This window comes from Plutella xylostella, chromosome 15, assembly GCF_932276165.1.
Source record: "Plutella xylostella chromosome 15, ilPluXylo3.1, whole genome shotgun sequence".
Taxonomy (NCBI): domain Eukaryota; kingdom Metazoa; phylum Arthropoda; class Insecta; order Lepidoptera; family Plutellidae; genus Plutella; species Plutella xylostella.
Window position 1 is genome coordinate 10493667 of NC_063995.1, and position 27897 is coordinate 10521563.

The window sequence follows — 27897 nt, forward strand, 5'->3', positions numbered from 1 at the left end:
ACTGAAATATGAGCTATATAAATGGTCTTCGTAGCGAGAGCTGAACTAGGGGTTATAAACAGTGTCAGTGGCGGAATAAGAGACCTTCGTTTTTTTTAAGGCTTAATGCTGTGCTCACAGACTTAAATATAGTATAGGTATAAAAGTAAATAACACAAAGAAAAATAAAATAGAAATAACCGACATAGATTTTAAAAATAATTATATTTTCGCAGTCTTTGTACATAACAAAATACTTATAGTAACAGTGCATAGTAGGTTAGTATTTTACACAATAATTATTTATTAAATCGGCTACACTGGATCACATATAGTAAAATAACTTAAATTGCTAAGATACTGGTTATGAGCTAAACTACCAAACGGTTACTGCTTAAATTCAGGGTGTTAAAATGACAGCCAGTCTTACAAAAATCACCAATCTGAATGCATTTTGCTATATAGAAATTTACCTATAACAAAATTCATCAGAATCACTCCTTCCCTTACAGTATCATTTTAGAACACTACCAAATTAACCCAATTAAACATTCAATATTCATTCCGTAACTCACCCCAACTTTCTCTTTACAACACCTTAGGGATCCCACACACGGGCCACCGGCCATAAACACAAAACACCGCCACTGGCATACTTTCTGTAATTTTCTTATAGTTTATATGGTCTCGCCGCACACGGTTGACACCGGTGAAAGCTCCTCGACATTCGGCCTGGCATCATCAGTCAAGTACGTGCTAAGCACGACGGGCGCGCAGGCAGGGACGCGGCTCGCGCGCAGCCACGAGATGCCCCAGGGAGAAAAGTGGGGTATTGTATGGTGATTAGGTAAGAAAAATTGTTTAACTAGTTTTAGTGATACATATGTACCTAATTAAAACATAGCTATCGCACATGTAGGTGTGATGTAGTTAAGACGACGTTAAGACGTGTAAAGCTTCTCGTGGCTACGTTTGTGGTCGGAGGTCCGTGTGCTTACACTTACTAGGGTCTAAACTCGGGCAGACAAAGCTCCTCGACATTGGGCCTGGCATCATCAGTCAGGTACGTGCTCAGTACCACTGGTGCGCAGACGGGGACGCGGCGCGAGCGCAGCCACGCGGCGTCGCGAGCCGACAGCGGGTAGCGCTTGATGTCCGCGAAGCAGACGGTGATGCCGTCGCAGTTGTATGGCGGCCTGGGGGGGAGGTGGGGTTAGGTTGGGAGTGGTATGGTGATTAGGTAAGAAGAATAAGTATGTAAGTTGAAAAGTCTAGAAATGAGAATGTAATTTTAGTGATACATCGTTAAAATATAGGCTTACATAGGTGTGATGTAGTCCTGAGGTTTGATTGAACTAGATACCGGCTGGAACAGTATGCTACGACGTATTACACAAATGACTTATTACGCCCAGAGGCTAAGACGCGACGAAGCTCAATAGTCCGATGCTACTTATAAACCGGCTACAGCGAGTGGATGCTGGCTTCTGCAACGAATTAGCTTTTGCTAGCTTAGCTTTTTTAGCTTTTTGCTAGATTATTAGCTTTGCTAGCTAGCTAGCTTACTACAACTCAAATTTTTTCATTTAATACTCACTCAGCCTCCACCACCTCGCCATCCCCAGCTCTCAACAACCTCGCCAGCAGCCGCCGCCTTGCCGCCGGCACGTGCAGCAGCGCCACCACGCCACTAAACGCGCCGCGCCGCCGCTGCGCCCGCGCCACCCGCCAGCGAGCTTACTAGCTACCACGAGCTGATGCTACACGGCTTAGGACCCCGCTAAGACGTAGTCAGATTGTAATGTTTCTTGCTACTGATAGCGCAGATGCTATGGCTTAGTCTCTGCTACCCGAGTCTATTGATGCAACATACTACAGCTTGAGCGAATACTACGAGGGTATCAATAGCTTGCGATGAAGAAACGTTTCTACGGCATTCAGTTTCGTATCGCACTTAGCCTTCTCATTCCACCTGTGGGTATCTACCCTATCACACCTGCCGTATTTTAAAAATCTGAGCCTCCAATACTCACTCAACCTCCACCACTTCGCCATCCCCAGCTCTCAGCAACCTCGCCAGCAGCCGCCGCCTTGCCGCCGGCACGTGCAGCAGCGCCACCACGCCACTAAACGCGCCGCGCCGCCGCTGCGCCCGCGCCACCCGCCAGCGAGCTTACTAGCTACGACGTAGTGTGATTATGATGCTTCTAACTGTGCAGATGCTATGACGGCTAGCTATGGAGTCTATTGATGCAACTTACTATGGCTTGCGCGGATGCTACGAAGGTCTATCTATGGCCGTATTTAAAAAATCTTGAATAACTCACTCAGCCTCCACCACTTCTCCATCCCCAGCTCTCAGCAACCTCGCCAGCAGCCGCCGCCTTGCCGCCGGCACGTGCAGCAGCGCCGCCACGCCGCTAAACGCGCCGCGCCGCCGCTGCGCCCGCGCCACCCGCCAGCGGGCTTACTAGCTACGACGTAGTCCAATACACTGCTTTCATTGCGCATCAATTGCGCAGATGTTGTGACGCGTCATGACGTCTCTGCTGCCTACGGAGTCTATTGATGCGATATAATACAGCTTGAGCTAATGCTACGAAGGTCTATCTATGGCTTAAGATGCTAGATCATAGCTACGGCTCGTTATTTTTATTTTATGCTCCTGTATTTTGAAAAAGTTGAATATTACTTACTCAGCTTCGATGACTTCGCCATCCCCAGCCCTCAATAATCTCGCCAGCAGCCGCCGCCTTGCCGCCGGTACGTGCAGCAGCGCCACAACCCCGCTGAAGGCCCCAGGCTGCCGCTGCGCCCGCGCCACCCGCCAGCGAGCTTACTAGCTACCACGAGCTGATGCTACACGGCTTAGGACATCGCTAAGACGTAGTATGATTATGGTGCTCCTTATATCTCTGCTACCTATAGGGTCTATTGATACGACTTACTATGGCATGCGCGGACGCTACGAACGACTGTCTATAGCTAAAAAGTTGCTTTGCCATTTTTGATTCTTATCGCGCTTAGCCTTCCACCTATAGTCCAGTCAAGGAATGAGGTGTAGAGTGCGTGAGCAGGTAACTAAGCGATTCCTTCAGAAACTTGTTCAGGGGGCTTAGTTTGTTAACATACCAAAAGTCCTGACTCCTAGGTGATGAGCGGGGGGGAGGAGGGGGGGATAAAGGTACGAATTTTTGGTTTTTTGCTTATATCTCAAAAACGGTGCATCGGAGACAAATATTATAAACTAATAAAATGGAGCTCTTAAAATTATCTAAAACTTTTATATCATATGTTTTTTTCTAATTCCTAACCGTTTTCGAGTTATTATCCTCGGAAAAAGTTGAAATTTACAAGAAAAATTTATTCATGTCAAAAAATTCATAAACGTTGCATCATATTGTCTTAACCTATTCATAAAAGAAAAAAATGAAGAGGAAAGAAGTTGTAGATTTTTTTATTCCCTTTTAGAATATATTACATATGCTGGTCAATGTCCAACCCGCCTATAGTTAGAGCTATTTTAAACTTGCATTTTGGTAAAGTAACTGACATAGCTCACCGAATTAGTAAGCTTAAGTGTGAGTAAAATAGCTGTAACTTTAGGAGGGCTGGACATTAACCAGCATATGTATATATATTCTAAAAGAGAATTTAAAAATCTACAACTTCTTTTCTATTAATTTTTTTCATTTATGAATAGGTTTAGACAATATGATGCAATGTTTATGAATGTTTTGACATGAATACATTTTTCTTGTAAATTTTAACTTTTTCCGAGGGTAATAGCTCGAAAACGGTTAGGAATTAGAAAAAAAACATATGATATAAAAGTTTTAGATAATTTTAAGAACTTCATTTCATTAGAAGAAAATATTTCTCTCCGATGCACCGTTTTCGAGATATGAGCTAAAAACCAAAATTTCGTACCTTTATCCCCCCCTCCTCCCCCCCGCTCATCACCTAGGAGTCAGGACTTTTGGTATGTTAACAACCTAAGCCCCCTGAACAAGTTTCTGAAGTAATCGCTTAGTTACCTGCTCACGCATTCTACATCTCATTTTGAGTCATTTATTGACTGGACTACTATAGGTATCTACCTTATCACACCTATCGTTTTTTTAGGGTTCCGTAGCCAAAATGGCAAAAACGGAACCCTTATAGTTTCGTCATGTCCGTCTGTCCGTCTGTCCGTCTGTCACAGCCGATTTACTCGGAAACTATAAGTACTACAGTGATGAAATTTGATGGGAATATGTGTTGTATGAACCGCTACAAAAATATGACACTAAATAGTAAAAAAAAGAATTGGGGGTGGGGCCCCCCATACATGTAACTGAGGGATGAAATTTTTTTTTTCGATGTACATACCCGTGTGGGGTATCAATGGAAAGGTCTTTTAAAATGATATAAAGTTTTCTAAAAAACATTTTTCTTAAAGTGAACGGTTTTTGAGATATCAGCTCTCAAAGTCGTAAAAAGTATGTCCCCCCCCTCTATTTTTATAACTACGGGGTATAAAATTCTAAAAAAAATAGAGGTGATGCATGCTAATTAACTCTTTAAACGATTTTTGGTTTGATCAAAGTATCTCTTATAGTTTTTGAGATAGGTTGATTTAACTGTAATTTTGCTGCTACGGAACCCTTTGTGCGCGAGCCCGACTCGCACTTGGCCGGTTTTTTTTATAATACTCACTCAGCTTCGATGACTTCGCCATCCCCAGCTCTCAACAACCTCGCCAGCAGCCGCCGCCTTGCAGCCGGCACGTGCAGCAGCGCCGCCACGCCGCTAAACGCGCCGCGCCGCCGCTGCGCCCGCGCCACCCGCCAGCGAGCTCACTAGCTACGGAGTAGCTGATTACAATGCTTCTTGTTACGGATTACGCTGATGCTATGAAGTAGATATCTGCTACCTACGGAGTCTTTTGATGCGACATACTACAGCTTGAGCGAATGTTACGAAGGTATCTATAGCTTGCGTGCAGAAACGTTTCTACGGCATTCAGTTTCTTATCGCGCTTAGCCTGCCATTTATAGGTATCTACCTTATCACACCTTTCATTTTTTTTTAAATAATACTCACTCAGCTTCGATGACTTCTCCATCCCCAGCCCTCAGCAATCGCGCCAGCAGCCGCCGCCTTGCCGCCGGCACGTGCAGCAGCGCCACAACCCCGCTGAAGGCGCCGGGCCGCCGCTGCGCCCGCGCCACCCGCCAGCGGTGCGCCGCCCGGGCGAGAGTGCGCTCGCTGGTGCCTAGCGGGGGTAGGCAGGTGGCTAGGTCGTTGCCCCATTCGTACTCTTCTTCCTGTTGGAAAATAAGTAGATAGATACAAATAATAAAACAAGTTGTAACTTAATTAGGCTATAAAAAGCGGTCTCGGCGGGGATGGTTATTTAAATTTAAGTTTTAAGGATGTAGGAGTGTAATAGACACTAAAGTATAGTTTTGAAAACTATTACTAACGTAATGTGCTTTGCTTGTGATGAAATTATAGGTATGCCTATAGAGTGAAAGACCCATTTTCCGTGACCCTGAAGTCTTCTCAGAGTTTTATAATACAATAGAGCATGCTATTTGCTATAGTATACCTATACAATAACTCACATTCAAAAACGCCCCGTTAGCGCGACTCCTAGCCACATAGGCCGGGTGCAACACCCACTTCCCATGTGCTATAGAGCCCAACATCTTCTCTGACCGTGCCGGCGCGGCGCACAGCAGGTGGGTGGCTGAAGGGTCGAGCTCTGAGCCGTCGGAGACTTCCCCGCCGAGGTGGATGATCATCGACATCAGGTCTTCGCGGTTCTGAGGAGAGAAGGTTGGGTTGAGGTTTGGAGAAACTTGTTAAATTTTACTGGTTAATTTAAGGCAGCAAGTAACAATAAAAGGATGAGTTAATGTACCACAACATGGCAATCAGAGTGATTCTGAAGCAACCTTTGTTAAATTTTATTGTGTTGATTGCTCCATTGTCTCGATGAGAAGACTCGTATTGAAGCTCCCCATGTGTTTGAGGCTAGAGGCAACCAAATTTTACTGATGAAAACCGCCTACAATCCTACTCACGTCAACATTAGAAGACAACATGAATCGCTTGATCAGCGTGGCGGGGGCCTCCGCGGGCAGTTCCGCTGGTGTTCTGTCGTCTCAGCCCACTGTGTTCGGCTGAGATTCCGGAGCCGCCTCGGACTCTGGACCTTTACTTTGTAAAATATAGCATGAGCCCTACGACAGCTGTCAAATGCATACATTTTATCTGTCATTTGTTCGTTCGAAAACGAACTTCATTCACCACGCGTCACATACGCGTCAGTCAATCAAGCGTCATAGGACTCATGCTATGTTGACTATAATCTCAGTGAATACTCACATCAACATTAGAAGACAGCATGAACCGCCTGATCTGCGTGGCGGGGGCCTCGGCCGCGGCCGGTAGCTCCGCGGGCGTTCAGTCGTCCCAGCCCACTGTGTTGGGCTGCGATTCCGGAGCCGCTTCGGACTCTGGACCTCTACTTTGTAAAATATAGCATGAGCCCTATGACAGCTGTCAAATTCATACATTTTATGTCATTTGTTCGTTCGAAAATGAACTTCATTCACCACGCGTCACATAAGCGTCAGTCAATCAAGCGTCATAGGCCTCATGCTATGTTGACTAGAATCTCAAAGAATACTCACGTCAACGTTAGAAGACAGCATGAATCGCTTGGGCAGCGTGGCGGGGGCCTCGGTCGGTAGCTCCGCGGGCGTTCTGTCGTCCCAGCCCACTGTGTTGGGTTGCGATTCCGGAGCCGCCTCGGATTCTGGGCCTAGAGGGATGAAAGTTAATTTGTAGTTAATGTTTTTGCAGTTTACTGTGTAATGGGGCAGAGTAAATAAATCCATCACATAATGTCTTTTCATGAACAACTCGATCGTTCTTACAAAAAAATACGCCTTCAAATAAGGCCATTATTTTTTTTCCTTGAGGCCACAGAAAAAAATAACCCAAAACAAACAGTACACCACGAAGTATGCTAACGTCCGTTAAAGTTATTTTCATCTAGACACGCGGTAGCGTGTCAAGCCAAGTTCGAGAAACAGAACTGGCGAGCCGCACCGTGTGCAATATTACACGAACCATTTCGAGCTACTGGGCATACTGGGACCCTTGTTATTCCTGATATACGTAAATAATATAAACACAATAGGATTACATGGTAAGATCGCCCTATACGCAGACGACACATGCTTATTCTACTTTGGCCACAGCATCCAACAATTAATAACTCAGGCTCAGGAAGACTTAGACAAACTTAATATGTGGTTTCAATACAACCTGCTTACTATTAACGCCTCAAAAACCTGTTACATAATCTTTTCAGCTAAAAACAAAAAAATTCAGGAACATGACGATTTAAAAATTAATGGTGAAATTATTCACAAATCCAATGAGGAAAAATACCTTGGCTTAATACTCGACTCCAAATTAACTTGGAAAACACACATCGATAAGATTAGGAAAAAACTTATTTCACTCATGGGTGCTATGCGTGGAATAGTCGGATGTCTGCCTAAACAAGTAAGGTACACAATTTACAATTCCCTAGTCAAACCGCACCTTGAATATTTGATAGAAATATGGGGCTCAGCATGCAAAACATACCTGAAACAAATACAAATAGCACAAAATAAAATCATAAAAGTCCTATTTCACTACGATTATTTAGAATCAACCTCAAAAATCTACAATGAAACTAAGCTTATGCACATTAATCAAATATTTACATTTAAAACATGTGTATTAATATATAAAATCTTAAACAAAAGTATTCATTCAAACTTAACCTTAAAAAAACGACAACATAAGTATAACACAAGAAGTGCAAACTTGTTAACCCTAATCAAAACCCGAACAAACTACGGGACAAAAAGTCTGGTCTTTCAGGGAGCGCAGATGTACAATAAACTACCCAAAATAATTAAAGAATCCAAGTCTTTACCTATTTTCAAGAAGCTATTGAAACAACATATTATAACACAAATTAAAACAATAATTAAATAGTAATAGAAAAAATAGTAATAACATATTAATACGATATACCTACCTACTTAATTTACAAGGAAAAAACAAGGAAAATAATACTACTCATATGGGTAAATAATAATAACAAAACCAACATAAATAATTAAAAAAAAAAAAAAAAACATGAACAATACGTATTTTTAATCATCTTCATCATCATAATCAGCCAAATAAAAATTATCTCCTATCCCAACATATACTATCCTAAAATGTGCCATAAAAAATCACTACACGGAGCAGATCACAAATATACTTCACGAACTTAGCCAGCAGTCGGATCTTTGCTTACTTAATAATAGCCCTTAAGACCAAGTATTTAACGAGCAAAATAAGTAGTTTTAAAACAAACTACCCACAACCATTGGCCTATTATAACAACTTTAAAAATTCTACCTTTTTATATTATTGTATACTAACATATGTATATAAGTACTTATATACTACTAGTTTTAGCTTAACTATAAATAGTAGATAGTACCTACCTACTTACCGAAATTTGTGGCTTCATTACTTTGAATAGATTATTACGATGTTTTAATTATCTGAAGTTGCATTGTATATCGGCATGATTCCGTCAGCCTGTGAGGAATCCATTGGTCGCGTTTTTTAGTAATAAGTATAATTTACTACAGTCAAACTATAAAGTCCTGATATCAAAGAGTGCGATTTTGCTAAGACTTTTTATGATCATCAGTTATTTACTTACTTTCACATACATTTTAAAAATAAAATATGATAGATGATCGAAATACGATCTTAAACGATTAGTTAGGATCCACTTCCGTTTTCACGACTTTGTAGTTGGACTGTAAGTAACAATAAGTATTTAGAATTTTAAGTTCTCATTTTGAGTGAACGTTTTTTATAATGTTCTTATGAGAAATAAAGTACCTTAAACCTTAAACCTTAAACCTTACTTTTGACCCCTTCATAAATCAAAAACAACACACACACACTCACGCCTTGTACTAATGTACTCCCTTGCGGGGTAGGCAGAGGTGCATTGCTGCACCTACTTTTCGCCAGAGTGTTATGTTAGTCCCAATGTAATAGGGGGCGGGCCTATTGCCATTTTACGGGCACATCCAAGACCCGAGAACAAATATCTGTGTTTAAACAAATATCTGCCCCAGCCGGGAATCGAACCCGGGACCTTCGGCTCAGTAGTCAGGGTCACTAACCACTACGCCATTCGGTCGTCAAATCAAAAACTATTTAATATAAACGTATGAAATTTGGCTCATGTATTGAGACTTGCGAGATACATATGTGTTCTAAATTTCATAAACGTATCTCAAACGGTTATTTAGATACTAATGTCCAAAAAACCTCATTTTTATCATTGACTGACTCACCTATAGACCAAAACTCTTAAACTTGTTTTACTGTGATTCTCACTAGATGGCGCTGCTGTAAAACTTTCTACATCGCGGTATGGTTGTGTTTTTTGACCACGATATAACATTACCTATACTGATAGAGATTTAATTATTATGTTGATTATTGTTATTATGTTGTGTCGTTACAGTCTCTGGACCATGGGGTCCCGGGCATTTGGAAGGCGTGCATGGGACCGAAGCCAACATGTAGAGGCCCGTTTGACAACATTAATCTATATGAAATGTGATGTGACACCAACAGACTTATTATTATTATTAGGTATATTAAATTACTAGTACTAACCTTTGGAAATCATTGCAATAGAGTATAACATAACATAGGGAAAATAAACTACTATAATAGAATATTATACAATGTACTATGTACTCATGTTAGTCTACTTTTAGTTATTTTTTACGTGTTTTTAAATTTGTCCTTTAAAAGGACCTACGGCGTTACGAGCATATGTACCTAGGTACTTACCTACAAAAAGTAATGATATCCCATCAAAAACATAAATGTAAAATAAGAGCCAAGTTCAATATTATGATAAATGCCAAATCAGACCTTGGGCTACAATACATTGTTTTATGTTATAAGAAGATAATATATGATAATATGTTGTACTGTTACTTATAAATAAATTTCAGGGCTGACCATTGAACTTGGCAAAATTTAGATCTCACTTCTTTTGTCGTTGAAGTCAACAACCAAGGCATTTATCATAATATTATTATTATTATGTCTTTACCATCTCGGGACCATGGGGTCCCGGACATTTGGAAGGCGTGCATGGGGCCGAAGCCAACATGTAGAGGCCCGTTTGACAACATTAATCTATATGAAATGTGACACCAACCGACGATTTTCCCTGTGCAGACTATAGAAGTAAACCCAAGGAAAATCCCCGGTTAGTGCAGGACTATTGTAGGATATGGAGAAAAATAATACAGGGTTATGGAATGGGGTGCTAAATGGACTGGGTAACTGGGACTATGGAAGGACTATGGCCCCTGCCTGGACCTATATGTTTCACATACGGATAAAAAGGCAGGGGGTGACTCGCACACACATTAAATGGGCCCCCCAAAACAGTCGCTAGCACATAACAGTGACGTAGCAACAAGGGGGCAACATGGCATGAGGTGCTGAGGATGGAGAGGTACACCAAGGCTCTCAGAGCAATCGCGGATGCCGGTCAAGACCCCTACAAGCAATTATTATTATTATTAAACATATATTATTATATTGAACTTGGCTCTTATGTTTTTGATGGGATTACTATATCTCACTGGATTAAAAATCTATAATTTATACTAAGATAATTTCTTTTATTTTCATTTTATGTGTCTGTGATAAACACTAGAGCAGTTAGTCTAGCGTTTTTGACCACGGTGCGCGGTGGAAGAATTAGCCAGTAAGATTAGATGTCAGTCGCTTTGCACAGGATGCACCGAATGTATACAATAAGATGCCGTTGATATGCCATTTGATGTGCCTTCCATGCACCCGACTCACTCAAACTTACACTCTTTTACACATTACCATGCCAATAGCCACAAAACCCCATACCTGGCAGCGGCTTCAACGAATCCCTGGTCCGCTTATGCCTCTGCACGGGGGTCGACCCCCGCGCGCTCAGCGCCGCGCTCAACCTCTGCAGTTGCAAGTCCACTGAGGCACCGAGCTTCGCTTCCGGAGTAGACGCCTTGGTCGCGTCTATTGTGGATAGCTTGCTTGCGTCTGTTGTTGAGTTGTTTGGTAGTGGGGTGGGTTTTGGTGTTGTTGGTGTTGGGATGGTGGGTTTGGGTATTTCGTGGTTGGAGTGTCGGTTGGTTGTGGCTGTGCCGGGGCTCTGGAAGTATAGTTATAGTTATTCTTAGAAGACATTGCTTTTGGCAAAAAATAATTGATCATATTATTTGAGAGATATACTGGTCACTTTTCGGGAGGCCATTTCACTATACCGATATAAAATATGCTGATTCTTACCTGGTCCATAGAAAATTTGGCCATCTTGTGAGGCGGTGTGTCTTCTTGGTCCTGAAACAATGAATAAAATTGTTATGATCGATCACAAATAATAATGTTTTGTATAAGGTATGCCATATACAACAAAATTATTAGTTTTATTATCAAAAACATATAATTACTAAATTGAAGAGATAAGGATTAATTACTCTACACCAGACTAAATTGGCACTTATTGTCTTACAGCTAACTCTCAATTTGTATACCTGTAGATGTAGCTTCCTCGGCGCGACGGAGTGCGAGTCAGAAGGCGGTGTTGGCGCGTCTCCGTTGAACTGCGCCAGGAATCTGTTCCTTATCTCTGATAGAGGCTGAAAATAATATTGAATGAAGATTAATTTAACAGTAATTTATAATGGGTCTATTATAACAATAGAGAAAAAACTTTAACGTCAAGCGATCAATAAAATAGTAGGTATGCACAGCAGCGCAGCGGTGCTGATCAGGAGAGCGTGATAAGCAACCTTTAGCACAAATATTTTTATGTGCGGGTAAATAGTAAAAGTACTTAATATTTATGGGCGGTCTTATAGAAACCTTGTTAAGCGTAATTTGGGGATATTATAGTCTTACTACTTATTGCTATACTGTGATCCTGTGCTTACGGTCTGTTTCTGCTTCTCAGTCTGCGGCTCCTTCCCCGGCAGTTCCTGCACGAACTGCCACAGTCTCTTCCGTGCGTCGGGCGACAGGCGGCCGGAGCCGGGCCGCAGCGCCGCGCCGAACGCACTGTCCGGTGTTTCGGTGCGGTTTTTCTCGACTGCAAGTGCAAGGGAAAGGGTTAAAGGGACATAATAAATAATAATATTAAGGAAGTTAGGGAAGAGGCAGTGGGCAGATACGGGCTGAAAATGATGATGATTAAGGAAGTTTGATTTTCACCAGTAACAGCTGCTGTATGCAATACATATTATGCCAATTTTGTAATCGAGACGTCCTTGTCCATACAAGTCGATATTGTATGTGATAAACAATGGCAGCTAGATGTAATATCATCCAATAACTTGTGATAAAAGCTAGACCAAGGATGATCATCGTGGTAAAAGGATTGGCCAGACAGATTGACGTCAGTCGCTATTTCTCATCAGAGATCCTTCAAGGAACAGCGCAGGTTGTGACGTCATCATTAGTTGTTAATATAACTCACAGGGATCAGTGGGTGTCCTGATGGGGTCTGACGGCATCTCGCCTCGCTTCACCGCCTGCAGCCGCCGCCGCGTGGTCGGACTCAGGCAGCGCAGGTTGGGCGTGGATAATGCGTCGTCTAGTGGTGGGGTTCTGACGTCGCCGTCTGTTGAGAGTGGGGTTTAGAGAAAAAGGCAGATTTAGAGCCGACGGAGTATCATGTTAGTCCTGATAAGATTAAGTGAGACAAAGGGTGTGGCAAAAATGAATTTGAAGGCCAAACAAAAACAGTGCCCGTAGTCCATTGCAGGACTTGGACCACTTTCAAGACTGGGTTGTTGTGGCATAATCTTCCCGATTTGGAAACGGATTCGAGATAACACACAACACAAACATTTAACATAGTAATCGGAGTCACTTCACTGACCACACGCCACACACTCTTCATAATATTTTTTTGGGCCTTTGTGACTATTTGGTATGCTAGTTATTTTGACGCTACGCATAACATTAGGTACAAAACCACTAACCTTGTTTAGCATCATCCCTCAGTTCCCCGACTCGCTTGGGCGTCTCCTGCGAGTCGCAGCCGAGCAGGCCCTGCCGCGCCATCGCGATGTAGCGCGACGCCGGCGACATGTCGTTGTCGTCTGGAAATTAATAATTTAATTATTGTCAACATATTCAGTCATGTAATGTGGACTAAATCTAGCGCTTATTTCACCTAAGCAATCTTAATCTAGACTATAAATGACTAGAAATAAAATACACAGTAACGATGTCATATCCTTTAGTAATCTTAAGGCATGTGAGCAAAAGTTGGATGAGAATAGAGTGTTATGGCCGTCCTTGGGAAAGGCCTTTGTCCATCAGTAGTCAATTTTATTAGCTGATTACGATGTATACGAAAAAAGAAGTAAATTAACAATGAAATTGACTACGATATACCTTACCAAGAATTTCATAAAAACAACAATTTACCGCCATGTCCAGGCTTCCCCTTCGGCGTGTTATCTCGACTCGGCATGGAGTTCCTGCGCGGCACAGTGGCGCCCTCTGCTGGCGGCAACATCGCGTTCTCCTTGTTCAGTTGGTCAGCCTGTACCGGTGACTTAGGCGGAGATTGGGGCGGGGCTGCCTGCTCGGGAGGTGGCGGTTGTGGCGCTGGGAAAAGAAATATATGGATTCATACTTTGGTTTAAATAATAATTGATTAAGGTCTCTGAATGAATTACAACGTTTAAAGCATAATTCAAATTGACCCATAATATGCTGTACGTTTTGTACAATAATGTAATATTTGTTTTGTTTATGTGGATTATTATATATCATAGTCTGGAAGCGAAAACCTTAGACGGAAATTTATTAAAATTACTACACCCACCGAAAGACCACAATATATAACTCACCCACCATCAAATAACTAAAATAACAAGTGAATCATATTTATTATTACCTTTGGTGCCTGGCAATAGATACGGCCCTTCTGGAACTCTTTCTCCTTTCTCGGCGCAGTCTAGCAGCCACTGCGCAGTGACGGCGGGTAATCCCCACTTTACTGCACCTAAACACATATACAAATAAACTAGTATTATGTAGTCTGAGCCTATCTGAAACCTAGTTAAACATTGTGAGATATGGCGTTTCGACTTTCTCCGTGTTCGGCATCATAAGGGTCACAGTGACAGTTAAATAAAGTCCATTTTTCTCTCCACCTTTAATTTGCGAGGTGCGGGTGCCTATATAAATAGAGTGAGTCGCCCGCGCGCCTCAGTTGGTTTTTGATTTTTGAAGTGAACACTTCGGCAAAATGGCTCAATGTAGCCACGGTTCTCGTCGGCTTCGCTCCGACGGGGAAAAATATAATATTGAATTTGCGGAGTCCTCGCTGCCCGGAGCTGTAGCGTGATGCGGACCAGGCGGCGCGGGGCCTGCCGGCTGCAGCGCACGCAGCCATTGCTGAGGATTTCGCAACGAAGGTTTGAGTTGATAAGCCGTGAGTAAAATGCTATTATTTACTGCTTTTAAAAGCTCAGCCACTGGTCATAATGCTCCGGCGCTTGGGGTTTTTATCCCACGCAGTAGGGTCCGATTCAATAGTCGTGGTGATGATTGATCACATATTCCGGTCCTACTAGTGGCGCTTGAGCTAGATACTTACATTAATTACCGCTTTAAGTAAAGCATATGTTAATTTTATACAGGAAAAAAAAAAATAATAAAAATATATTTTTCTACCCTCAATTTCTAATATTTTAGAAAACAGTTGATAAAAACTTAGCTATTACAATAATGCACTTGATTATAGCTTATGTAAGGCTTTACAAACAGGAGCTTTCCAGGACCGTCATAGGATTTTTTACAGGAAGCACGTGGCTCCGAGTTTCAGTATGTTGGGACATTGTGGCATGTGCGGCGAGTAATGTGATCCGCCGGTACCTACCCGCTGAGGGTAGGCAGGCCGATTCGGTGAAATTGAAGTTTCGTGTAACCTGCACCCGGCCCTGTGCTCCTGCGCTGGCCGCCGTCTTGTGGCACCTGCATCGCAGCGTACACCCGGCCCTGCGCTCCTGCCCTGGCCACCGGTTCGTGCCACCTGCATCGCAGCATACACCCGGCCCTGTGCTCCTGCGCTGGCCGCCGTCTCGTGCCACCTGCATCGCAGCGTACACCCGGTCCTGGCCTTGGCCACCGGTTTGTGGTATCTGCAACGCTGCATAGACCCAGCCATGCACTCCTGCCCTGGCGGCTGTACACCCGGTCCTGGCCCTGGCCACCGTTTTGTGCCACCTGCATCGCAGCGTACACCCGGTCCTGTTCCTGGCCACCGGTTTTTGCTACCTGCATCGCTGCATAGACCCAGCCATGCACTCCTGCCCTGGCGGCTGTGTTGTCCCACCTGCATCGCTGCGCACACCTGGCACTCCTGTTCTGGTTGCCAGATCCAAACGCCCCCTGTCTGGGAAGAGATTTTATGCTCAGCGGAACCGCCTGCACTATTGCTAGCACGGTCATCATCATCATCAGCCATCATTATGAGTGACTTATTTAGAAGGTATCGAGTAACGTGCGCTATTCACTGTTTACTGCCAAGGTTGGTCATGTTAGCCATACAAGGGCACACCAAGGAAGCCTGAGTAACCACCTGCAGTCGCCGTAGCCGCATCGGCATGGATGACGACAAATCGGGTAACGTGCACCGCTTCTAAAAGTGTTATAGCACTTCAATTTGATGCCTCCGCTGAGGTAGGGTATTCTATTAAAGCAGCTTTCTTCTGAACTGCCCAAAGTGACCTGTAGACTGCTCCTGGGGATAGTTGTGCAATCAATTTTTTATTTTCGATGTCTCTGCTGAAGAAACTGTCTAATGCAGCTTTTGTTCTAAACTGCCTTAAGATCATTGGACTGCTCATGGGAATGGTGACGCACGGTAAGTACAGGAGCGTTACTCTATACTGATGAGAAACGAACGAACGAGAGCTGTCGTGCAATCGGCACGTTTAATACATACAAACAGATAGAGCGGCTCGCGCCGCAGTGCACTGAAAGTTCGTTTTTCGTCATATAAAGTGACCCCCCAGACACTATCTTAAGTGTCATGACACATCGGCAGATTCCAGCTTTGAGTCTTTTCTTTTCTCGGCTGTGAGCAAAGTGAATCCCACCGGCGAGTGTTCAACCTAAAAGCACTGAGCTAATTCCTGATTTCGTGAAAGTCGCTGTTGCTATACCATACCGCTTCACAAGTTACCGAATTTATTATGATCCTACTGTCGGGTGATCATGATCAGAGTGTCATCGCGGTTTCTGAGTGGCACCATATTAGCTGTCTTCCTTATGTCCCAGTGAATTGTGAGTGTGTATCCGAGCTCTTTGTTGAAAAATGCGTGAACCTCCTACGCAGCAGCTGTCTACTAGTTGTGTATCGAATAAATCGAGTAACGGTGCTCTTGCACGAGACGACTACCTTTTGGTAAAATTATAACTTCCACTATTCTGGGAACATGCATATACCTACTGTGTACTGTGTATCACATCACGTGTAGCCGCAGCCCTACTCAATGTACGGGGCTAGATAATAAACAATGGCAGTCGTCATTAAATTTCTATGAATTTCGAAGGTCACCATTTGGAGCACAATCCAAAGGGTGAAAGTACCTATTCATGCCTAAACGGCTTCTCTAATGAAAATGTATTTTTAATTCGATTCTGGCGCAAACGTTTCATAACTATTTTTCAACACTGTATCTGCTGAAACTACTTAGACTGACTGGTTAAGATGCAGACGTTTTCACAATTCCATTTTGAGTAATCCTCAACTGTTTTATGGATCTTTCAGTTAGTTACGTAACTAGTTACCAAGTTAAAAATTACTTGTGTCATGCTCGTACTCGCATCTCATTTAGGAGCTCTCTGGCCTCTAGCTGAAGGCTAAAACTGGTATATATATCTACTAAGCTAGTACAGAGTTATAACCGGGCAGCGGTGACATGGTAGCTGCTTGATTTATTAGAGTTTGCTGAAAACTTTCTAAATAAGTTATAATTATTAGTTATAATATTAACTCTTCGCAGTTCTTTCAGAATGCAATACCAGGTCGCTGAAGTAGATAACCTTCCTTAGCTGGACAACAACAAGCCTTTTTGTTTTAAAGAGTGTCACAGTTATTCGCCGTTCCACTGTCATATCGATGTCCAAGGACTTTTTCTTGGGTATAGCTAACTACCTAAGTTTACCTATAGATAGCCGCAAGCTATCTGCTGTTGGCGAACTGTCAGTTCTCAGGCTCGAGGTGGCTCGTCCAACTGTCCATGTTCCCGCCACCGTGATTGTTGCTTCCACAGATTAGAGAGTCTATGTTGGCTGTCGTTGCATCAGGTCTGATCAGGTACAACTAACATCTTTACGTACCATCTTTATTTAATCGAGCTATTTTGTTTTATCTAGGTTGACTTAATGGTTTTAAAATCGAACCTACAACAATGTAAGTAGGTACCTACCTACGTACCTTTGAAGTTGCAACAAGGCGAAGCCTTAAGGTTTTGGCCGAGACCTGCCCTTAGTGTTGACGAACATACCTAAAGGTGACCTTGTTAATGTTTTTCATATGAAGTACTGAACATTTTACTTATCCTGGTGGCATGACTGATCATTTACTTACCCAGCTAAGACATGTTAGCCGGGTTTCATTTATCAACTATTACAATTGTTATTGTTGTGTTAATCAATCTTTATTAATTGATGTCATCTACCAAGGAATGCTGCCAGAGCTCATAATATTCACACATGATGATACAGAATGATAGTAGCCCACAAAATCGGTGCAAAGGCTTATAAAATAACTTTCCTTCCTAGTAGGACTGCACAGGAACTCGTTAACCGCCGAGTTAGTTAGAATACAAAATTAGACTGTGTGTTACTTGTCAATCTAGAATATGAATATAGTGACCTGCATCATGTTTTGAAAAACTGAATACTTAGTTATCCGCCAGTGTCACAGCCTTCATCTAATCTTTTCCAGTAGCTGATGAGGCTGAGATATTTAGTAAAATTATCTTCCCTTCAAGCACCACTCCTCGTTCCAAGGACTAGATGCCGCGCCAGGTGTTGCAGGCCGTGTCGTCGTACATGGCTGACTGAGCAGGTCCTCGAGGCTCCAGGGTCGGCTGCTGCATTTCTGAGGTCAGTCCAGAATTACATACCCTAGTCAGCATGTGCTGATCTGAGCCCCAGCGGCCTGGATCGATATTCTACATTTTACAGCTTTTAAATATTGTTGCAAAGTATTTCACTGGTTCCATCCATTCGGCTAGTGTATGTTAAAAATATTGCCTTGACAATAACAAGATTTTGATCAATAATTACTTATTAGTATTGCTTTCGAAGAGGCACTGTGTGTATCCATATGTATAAATACCTACCTATATGTATAGGTACATACCTTCCATAACTTTCTGACAAGTCAGGAATAATAAGGAAGTACTTAAGTCTTATGTATACTTATACCTTTCTTTTTAGTATATCTATTACCTAGAAATCTATGCATTATAAATTTATAGATTCAAATATTTATCTACTGATATACTCATCAGTAGCTTATGGGTCACAGTTGGTTTTCTCTCCACCATGCGATAATAAACACATCTCACAATGTTTAACTAGGTTTCAGATAGGCTCAGACTACATAATAGACGCATTTTTCCTGAAATAAAAATGACATATTATGTATCTAGCCTATCTGAAACCTAGTCATTTCTGCATGGTGATATTACAACTGAGGCGCGCGGGCGACTCACTCTATTTATATAGGCACCCGCACCTCGCAAATTAAAGGTGGAGAGAAAAATGGACTTTATTTAACTGTCACTGTGACCCTTATGATGCCGAACACGGAGAAAGTCGAAACGCCATATCTCACAATGTTTAACTAGGTTTCAGATAGGCTAGATACATAATATGTCATTTTTATTTCAGGAAAAATGCGTCTATTTATTGCCGCAAAAAAATACAGAAATATAGGCGTCAACTTATCTTATGGTATTCTATTATGATATCCACTTGTATGGCAAAAGGAGGGAGAGTGAGGAGGTTTTGGTAATGATAATGATACACTTATTTGACACACTGACAACAACAAAAAGTCAGGAAATTGTACAATACAAAACATGGAATAACATATAAAGTCACGTTTTATGGATTGTATTCAAATAGATAGCGTAACACAGGAGATAATAGTTGCTTACCTTGATATTTATCGCCAGAGGGCGTCGGACAAATCAGATGTGTGGACGCCAGGGCATTCGCCGTGGTACGCCGACAGAACCGTAGTTGAGTTCTGTTGAAAGAAAAAAATATTATTAATTTATTATTACTGCGATACGGTCGCGCAACGAAACCCTTTGTGATCATTCCTTCATAAATGTAACATGCGCTAATGACTGCCATTTTGGACCATGGTTACTAATGTAACAGCCGTGAGTGTGCATGCGCCATTTTCATCAATACTGGTTCTTTATCTGCGGTTGCTATACTCCACCACAAGCACGGGCTGGTAGTACTGGATGGGGACCAGCTCTTGTTGCTATACTCTATGAGTACAGTACTCACGTGGCCCCCAGCAGCCTGGCCAGCTCGTCGAGGAAGGCGCGCTCCACGCCGCTGTAGGTGCTGAGGCTGGCCACGACGCCGCCGAGCGAGGGCGCCGCCACCACGGGCCGGTGGTAGTACTGGATGGGGACCAGCTCTTGTTGGGATAGGCAGTCTTTCTGTGGGGGGAATACATGAGGATATTAGAAGTGAGTTTTTGTTAGGATATTAATCGTTTCTGAGGGAGAAATAAAGAGAGTTTGAGCACCTAACGCTAATCAGAACTGGATGCAAATCTTTCACTGTGATATTAACATCTCCAGTTACCAAGTAGAAAAGTGACATATTTAGATCCAGCTAAGCCTATAATTAATGCTAGATTTTCGTTTAATACTTTGATGATGACATTTATCTACCTACCATATTTCATCCAAAGCATCGTAACTGTATTCTTTCCAAGAGCTGCTATTATTGTCTAACATTGTGCTTGTGCCTCTATTTCGAGTGTGTTTCCTGAAGGCCTAGCACTAGTCAGTCACGAAGCGAAGCCACAGAACTGTATATAGTTCTATGCTCGAAGCCATGCAATGTACGTGAGTGAGCGCGACGCAAAACTTTCGTCCCGTCTTGGCGTGGGTCTCTCACGCCGCGTGCTAGGCCTTTTGAATGGAAGTATACTCACGATCCAGAACACAGCAGCCGCTCGCCGCCGACACCTGACGGGTTAAAGTCTCAACATATACTCACCATCCAGAACACTGTGACTTGTTCACGTTGACGGAAGGAATCTCGCCTTCTAAAACACTGAGGCAACACAATGGCGGCGACATAAGAGTGTGTGGGTGCGTAGGTGCGACGTGATTGGCGCGTGGCAAATAAGTGTGTATTGGGCTCGTCGTAACTGAAAGTGACTTACTTAGGGTGCCTCAGTTTTTAGTTAGCGACATATCCCTTCCGCCTTTTCCTACTTCCATGCTGTACAGTTAGTGTCTCCGTCAAGTACTCACGATCCAGAACACGGTGACGGGCTCTACGGCGCTGGGCAGCTCGGCCGCGGCGAAGTCGAGCGGCACCAGCGCGTGCGAGCCGCCCGCGCCCGCCGCCACCAGGCAGCCGCCTGCCGCTGACACCTGAGGGGTTAAAGAAATTGTTAGGTAGTTGTGTAATTCTATAACGTGCCACCGCCGCCTGCCGCTGACACCTGAGGGGTTAAGCAAATTGTGAGGTGTTTATGTGATTCTATGACGTGCCGCCGCTGATAGGTCACGGTCAGCTACATAAGTCGTTATACACTTCTGTAGCTTGTCAAACTGACGAACCGTCAATGTTTCAATGAATTGATAGGCGGTTTCAGATCGACAAGTTACAAAAGTGTATAGCTACTTATGCAGCTGACTGTACATGCGGGTTAAGGAAATAGTACAGTGATTCTACTGGGAAGTGTGCCGCCGCAGACGGCACAGCTGACGGGTTAATGTAATAGGGAGGTAGTTCTACTAGTTATGGGTACTGAATGATAATTATAACTATAATGTTGTAAAAGTGGCTCATTCTGCAACTTTTTGGTCTGTCCTTTTGTTGTCGAAAACGCGAAAATATTGTCGTGATGATTCTAACAGTGGTATCCGATCGATCCGACCTCCTCACCTCACCTCACATCCTCTTTGGATGATATTATCCAAAAATAATAAATATTTACATACCTCAGCACCTATTTCACAAATGGCTTCCTCTTCGAGTCCATGCACTTCTATTTTCATACCTGTGAAATTAAAGACAGGCTATAATTACTTTTGTAACATTCAACCATAGGCTTTCAACAATCGAAATCTTAAATTCAAAGATTCAATTCAATCAAAGATTCTGACTCAAAATGTAGATCTAGGTGAAATCTTCAATAAGACTGTGTTGTGGTTTCGTGTAAAACTCATATTTTCTGATGTGTGAAAAACTACAAGTTGTGACCACGTATTATATTGGTCCTTTCTATAAACTTTTTTCTTCTTCTTCACTCTCGCTACTCCTAATATACATTTACCAACCTTTAAATATCTGTTCGACTTCGTCCGTGGGCTCGTCGACATCGTCAGTGACGTCAGGTTCCTGTCGTGACGTCATCGCGGGCGGCTCGGGGGTCTTGTCGCGCGCTGGCTCGGCCGCCGCTTCTGTGAAGTGAAGTTTGTGGTGTACGGGATTGGGGATGTGTTTGGGAGTGATTTTGGAAGGTAATAGGCACAAAGGCCATGGTATACATGGTCTTGTCATAGTCTAAGAGACACGATATAACTTTATTGGCGTCGTTTAATACGCCTTTCACCAATCTGTGGACAAATGGCGATGTGATTATCTACGTCGATAAAGATGCCGTGCAACCCGATCATGTCCAAGTTCTGAATTTAGAAACAAATAGATTGTCTGATTGTCATCATTTTAAGCAATAAGGCCGCCGCCTTTTTGTACTATTTTATTAGAATTTTTCTACATATTTTTACTAATACATGGCTAACTAACACACACACTCACGGCTCAAATACACCTGCAACGCCTCATCCTCCGGCTCCTGGTTAACCGCAGGTTGGAACACGGGCGGCGGCGCTCATAGGGGACGCTCTAGGAGGCTCTAGGACCCTGGTACTCAACCTTTTTTTTTAAAGGCCACAAAAATGTTTAAGTCATGGTTTCGCGGGCCACAAGCAATATTTCTTTGTTTTTTTTTTACTATTATAAAGCGATGTAAACTATCGAATATAATATAAAAAAAACAGATGCATATTCCCTATTATCTCTCATGGCACGCGGGCCTCTGATAAAGGCAGGATGAGTATAGCTGCTCTAGTAGGAACTAGAATGTACCTATAATGACACTCACGACTCAAGTAAACCTGTAGCGCCTCATCCTCCGGCTCCTGGTTCACTACAGGTTGGAACACCAGCGGCTGCGGTCTAGGAGGAACTACTGTACTACTAATGTATGACACACACAAACTCACGGCTCAAGTACACCTGCAGTGCTTCATCCTCCTCCAGCTCCTGGTTCACAGCGGGTTGGAACGGGCGGGGTCTAGGAGGAACCAGAATGTATAACTGGCTACTACACACACTCACGGCTCAAATACACCTGTAGCGCCTCATCCTCTGGCTCCTGGTTCACCACAGGTTGGAAGACAGGCGGCGGCGGCGGCGGCGCGCGGCGCAACAGCTGTAGCGTGCGCGCGCTCATAGGGGACGCGGGCTCGGCCCGTGCACGGGAGGGTATTGGGCTGCTGGGGGCGAGGTCTAGCAGGTACTGGAATGCAGTTGAGTTAGGGGTTATGTACTTTTAGGGCGTACGTACTCCATACTCAATCATTTATTGCGTCCATAAGTTTTACAGGTGTTCAATACATTAAATTAGGAACTTTATGGACCCTGTCGGGCACGTAATGGATATTTATAGACATTACATATACTTACGCAATGCAGAATATAGGTGGCCTTGAGTTGACCAAAATGTACGCATGTATGTATAGGTACTCGTAAGTACATATTTTTAATCATGAAAGAATTATAAAGCGGATGAATAGCTTTGAATCATCGCCTCACATCGCACCATAGGACAAACTTTTAAAGAAACGGGCAGTAATAGAAACTTCAAATTAGAGTCCACAATTTAGAATCCCACCTGTGCCTCATCAACAGCCTTCCCCGCCTCAATGCTCCTCAACAACCAAAGCGCCGACACCACCGGCACAGTCGGCAGTTCCTTCGCCGCCGCCGCCGCCGCCGCCCCGCTTCCACTAACTATGTGAGTGACGCGCGAGTGCGGCGCGGAGTAGCGGACGCCACCCCCGCGCGACACGCAGGCGTTGGCGCGCTCCCGCCAGCCGCCTTCAGGGCCGGTTACCCAGATCTGTGGGGGGGTGAGGAAAGTTATTGTTTATGCCCTTAGAATTAATCATGATCAGCCAAAAATCATCCACTGCTGGACATAACATAAGGAGCGCCTCGGTCCTCGGTCTTAGAATTAGTAGGAAGTCATTATTATGTCACCAGTTTTGTATGAAGATTCATGTTATAACAGAGGGGGTTTCAGTCTATATCTTGCTGAAGATCATACAGGGGCATAATAAGGGGTTAAAGGTTTGGGAAGTAATAATCCATACTTTTGTGGGTATAATATCGACAATTTGATTACACTCATACTCACACAAAATCCGTCAAAGATAGGTCCGGCCTTCTTGATCAAACTCATGTCGAAATTTTCAAAAGCAGTCTGTATATCTTTGTCCACAGCATCTGAAGACTTTCTTGTGTCTTGTGAAAGCTGCAAATACAAAGTACATGTTTGAAACGTTTCATGTGTAATAGCTAGAAGTTAAGATCCAAATAAAGAATTCAATATGTTACCTTCATTCGTCCAGAAAGGGTAGAAATGTCTGCTGATCTTGTCTCATCTACAAAGTTGCTTGGAGGTCGTAGGTTTGTTATTCTTGAAAAGTTGAGACCTAAAATAATAAAAATACAACGTAGTCAAAACAATATACTTACATGTATCCTCAAGTTTGAAATACCTTTTTGCCAAATTAGAAATACAATTAAAATATGCCATATATGGCAATTAATGGTATGCATAACAACAACTTACAGAATCTGTTGTTTATAGAATCTTGTGCCAGTAATACCTAAGTACTTTAGAAAGTAGGTACTTACTCATATCAGGCAGGCGGTGCTCAGCCAGAGGCGAGGAAGTCGACGCACCGACCACTCTGAGGATAGATTGATGCTTATTATAGTGGAAATACATGGAGAAAAGCAAGATCAGGTCACAAAACTTATTACAGTGGTTATTATAATAAAGTGAGCTGGTGATATATTTTATGTAGAAATTCTGTTACAGATACTACTAGATTCTGATACTGATCTATAGTTTTTTTTTAAATATATACAATCGTATTAATGGCTGGTGGTTTGTACAAGTCACCTCTGACCACCCGCTACCTACTTGGAATATAGTCGTGAGCAATGCGCATTATGTATGTAGGTATTTAAACGCAAATTCCTAGTTGTTACCCTATACTTCTTCCACAAACACTACTCTGAGAAGCAAATCAATTTTACTTGATGAATGGTGGTTTTATTGCCTTGCAAACAAGATTTTAATTTCAATTTTAACTTTAATTACAATAAGTAAGTACTATACTCACATCATTATGCGGTTAGTTAGACCTATTTAGTTTAGCATATTTAGTTGCATTATATATTTAAGTTATCTAATTGATAAGTTAGTGATTAGTAGTTATCTTACTTATATACTTAAGTTTTTTAAGCCTTTTTTGTGATCTGTCCCGATCTCGATATAGAATTTACTATAGTAATCTTACAGTGAATCCTGTTATTAGCCTTTCTGTTTTTTGTCTGTACTTACCATTAATTTATATAATGTAACGCTGTTGGATTTTCAATAAAAACTAAAATAAAAAATAAATAAAATAAAACGTAAACATTACATACCTGTACTTAGCAAGCGGCAGCGCAACTCCTTTGCTAGCGGAGTCCTTGACCCAGGCGGGCAGCGCGCACGCCTTGCCGTATTCTAGTGCAGCTTTGTATTTCTCACTGCCGACGCCTTCTCTGGATACAGGGGAACGAGTTTAGTTTTATGAAACAGTTACACTTGTATCATAAATAGTTGCTATGACCAGGGCAGTCTGATTACACTAGATTATCAGGCCTGGTAAAAAGTGAATCTTTACTTATTTATATCTTTGAATCTTTACTTTAATTGTGCAAAGCAAAAAAAGAATATGAGACAAAAATTACTAACTTCGTCAAAATCACAACATCAGTAGTCTCACTCTGAAACGCTCCACTGAATGTTCCACCTCCTTCGTTCACCAACTTCATGATCATCTGTTTGTCCTTCTTTGATATACCGGACGTGGTCACTTGCAGGTTGGTGAATGGTGGTAGTTTGTGTTTCACGAAGTCTGGTGATGATCCGTTGACGTTTAACTGCAGTGACGCTTGCCATACCGCTTCTATCCACGCCTCACTCATAACTGGTATTCCTTTTTCTACCGATTTCTGTAACGAAATTGTAATGCTGGTGGAGTTAGGTACATTATATAATAGCAGTGATAGTATGATAGTAACTGGTAGTAGACTGGTGTTACCTTCCAGTAAGGGTGGTAACTACTGCATATTATGAAATGGTCAGATTTCATATGTTTGGTGGGCATGGTAGAGTTAATATTGGCCTGTATTAGTATAGGCATCCTTCCCATTTAATTCTCAATGTTCTGTAGAGGTATACTAATTGTAGAACCCAGTTGGCTGATCTTAATCATGGACTGTAATTTCTATGTCTAACTTCATTGAAAAAGTAATGAAAATTGAGTACTTACAATATACTTATCAGATAGCACAGAATCCGACACCAGATGTGTGGTCTCATCAGTCAGGGCATTGGAGTATATGCCTCCCATCCATTGCACTTTCCTTTTTATGCTCTCCTGAAAAAATTAAATGTTATTCCAATTAGTAACTTCAATGTGTTGAAAATAACATACTTGTACAGTATACCAAGTATACCAGTGTGTGTGACAGAATGTTGGGAAACTTGTGCAAATTTTGTCACACACACACTCCAGTATACTTACAGACTTGTACATACATATCTTCATTTCCTGTATACCAGTATTTGTGTGGGTGTGGTGTGTGGGTATGGAAAGGATGACTTGCGATTAGTTTAACAGGCTAAAAATATCTAATACTCATCTTACATTGAGTGAAGATATAATTATGTTTTAAAGTAATAAGCCCATACCTTCTGCTGTTTAGTCATTCCACTGGCAGAGACAACTAGGCCTCTCATAGCCACGGTGAACACCGGCTCCGGGCCCGACGGGATGGGGGTGCCTTCTGTCAGGCAACAGGACAGGCAGCGGGGACCCACTAGTCTAAAAATATAAGCAAACACTTATACAACCTAATATTGTTATAATTATACTAATAAATTGTTATTATTTTCTTCATACAGACGGGCCAAACGAACACCAACTTTTTGTTGACCTTGTTGCTGCAATTTGCCCTGTATTATGTATGATAAATATCCATCGTTAGACATTTGTTGGGCTGGTCTGTACACAGCTTAACAAAACAAAGACATTTCAAAATGTATTAATTGAGTATACCTAGAGCATAAGTAAAAGACTTGAGTCTAATGACAATATCACAAGCTTAAAGAGACAGAGAATTTATCTTATGGAATTGAGAATCATCATATCACATCCAAGGTAGACAATAGTGGAAATCCTCACCTAAACATAGTCTATATTATAGAAAGAAAGAAAGAAATTAGACTCAGATAATCTAAAAGCTCAAGAGAGAGCTCTAATCAGATTTGCTATCTGAAGCTTTGATACTTACAAACATTTGGTAGCCTTGAGTTTTTCAAAAAATTCACCGGCAAACTCGTTAAGGACAAAAACATCTCTTTTGGTCAATTTATCCAGGTCAGTGAGCTCGGTCTCCTTCACCCAACGAGGCTGCAGACCTCCTCCACGGTGACCTTCGCATGTCTTGGAAGAAAAATAAAGTTTTAGATAAGAGGAATAGTAATACTCCACATATGTTATGAAGTTATAATGTGAAAATATATTTAAGTAGGTACTTATGTTTAATGATATTTGATAGTATTTCCTTTTGCGTGTGAGGATATTGATAACATATTTTTTCCAGAAGTATATTTTGAGTTTCAAGAGTTGCACTTACCACGAATGCAAGTTGCATATCTTCCGAGCAGTCATTTGTGTCTCGACAGTCTTTGCGAATAACAAAAGATACTTTTATATCTTCAGCCATGGTTATAGGGTATTTAAATTCAAACCAAATATTAATAGGGTCCTGGTTTTAGGAGACTCAACATTTTTCAAAAATAAAATAACCTCGACGGTTGTTTACAAAAACCCTCCAAAACCGAAAATGAAATGTTGCCATCGTTTGACAGTATTTTTATACCCAAATACAAAAATTGCAACCTACTCATAACTTGGCGCACACAATCCACCATGACCCATAGAACAACACTAAAACATTTTAATCACATTTTAATCGAGATAGGAACCACAGACAGTCATAATGTTAGTATTTATTTTTCTCACCACGAACTGACGATTTAAAAAAGAAACTTAGTTTCAGTAAGTACGTATAGATACACATAGGGAGGTTCATTGTTCACAAAAAAAT

The 27897-nt window shown here is 42.2% G+C and overlaps 1 protein-coding gene across 1 annotated transcript; it reads right to left on the reverse strand.

Annotated features, from left to right (window-relative positions):
• Window positions 1-960: 960 nt before the first annotated feature.
• Window positions 961-27677, reverse strand: LOC105397530 (DNA topoisomerase 2-binding protein 1). Its single transcript, XM_048626015.1, is given in 28 exon segments — window positions 961-1175; window positions 5065-5288; window positions 5589-5789; window positions 6355-6491; window positions 11002-11172; window positions 11412-11472; window positions 11667-11771; window positions 12066-12220; window positions 12608-12751; window positions 13116-13235; window positions 13567-13749; window positions 14042-14149; window positions 19329-19420; window positions 19693-19850; window positions 20679-20801; window positions 21375-21433; window positions 21714-21836; window positions 22777-22957; window positions 23333-23560; window positions 23858-23974; window positions 24058-24155; window positions 24361-24416; window positions 25162-25281; window positions 25475-25734; window positions 26055-26162; window positions 26477-26609; window positions 27079-27230; window positions 27424-27677. Coding segments are annotated over 28 exon segments (3900 nt in total). The 5' UTR covers window positions 27514-27677; the 3' UTR covers window positions 961-982.
• Between the last annotated feature and the right edge of the window lie 220 nt (window positions 27678-27897).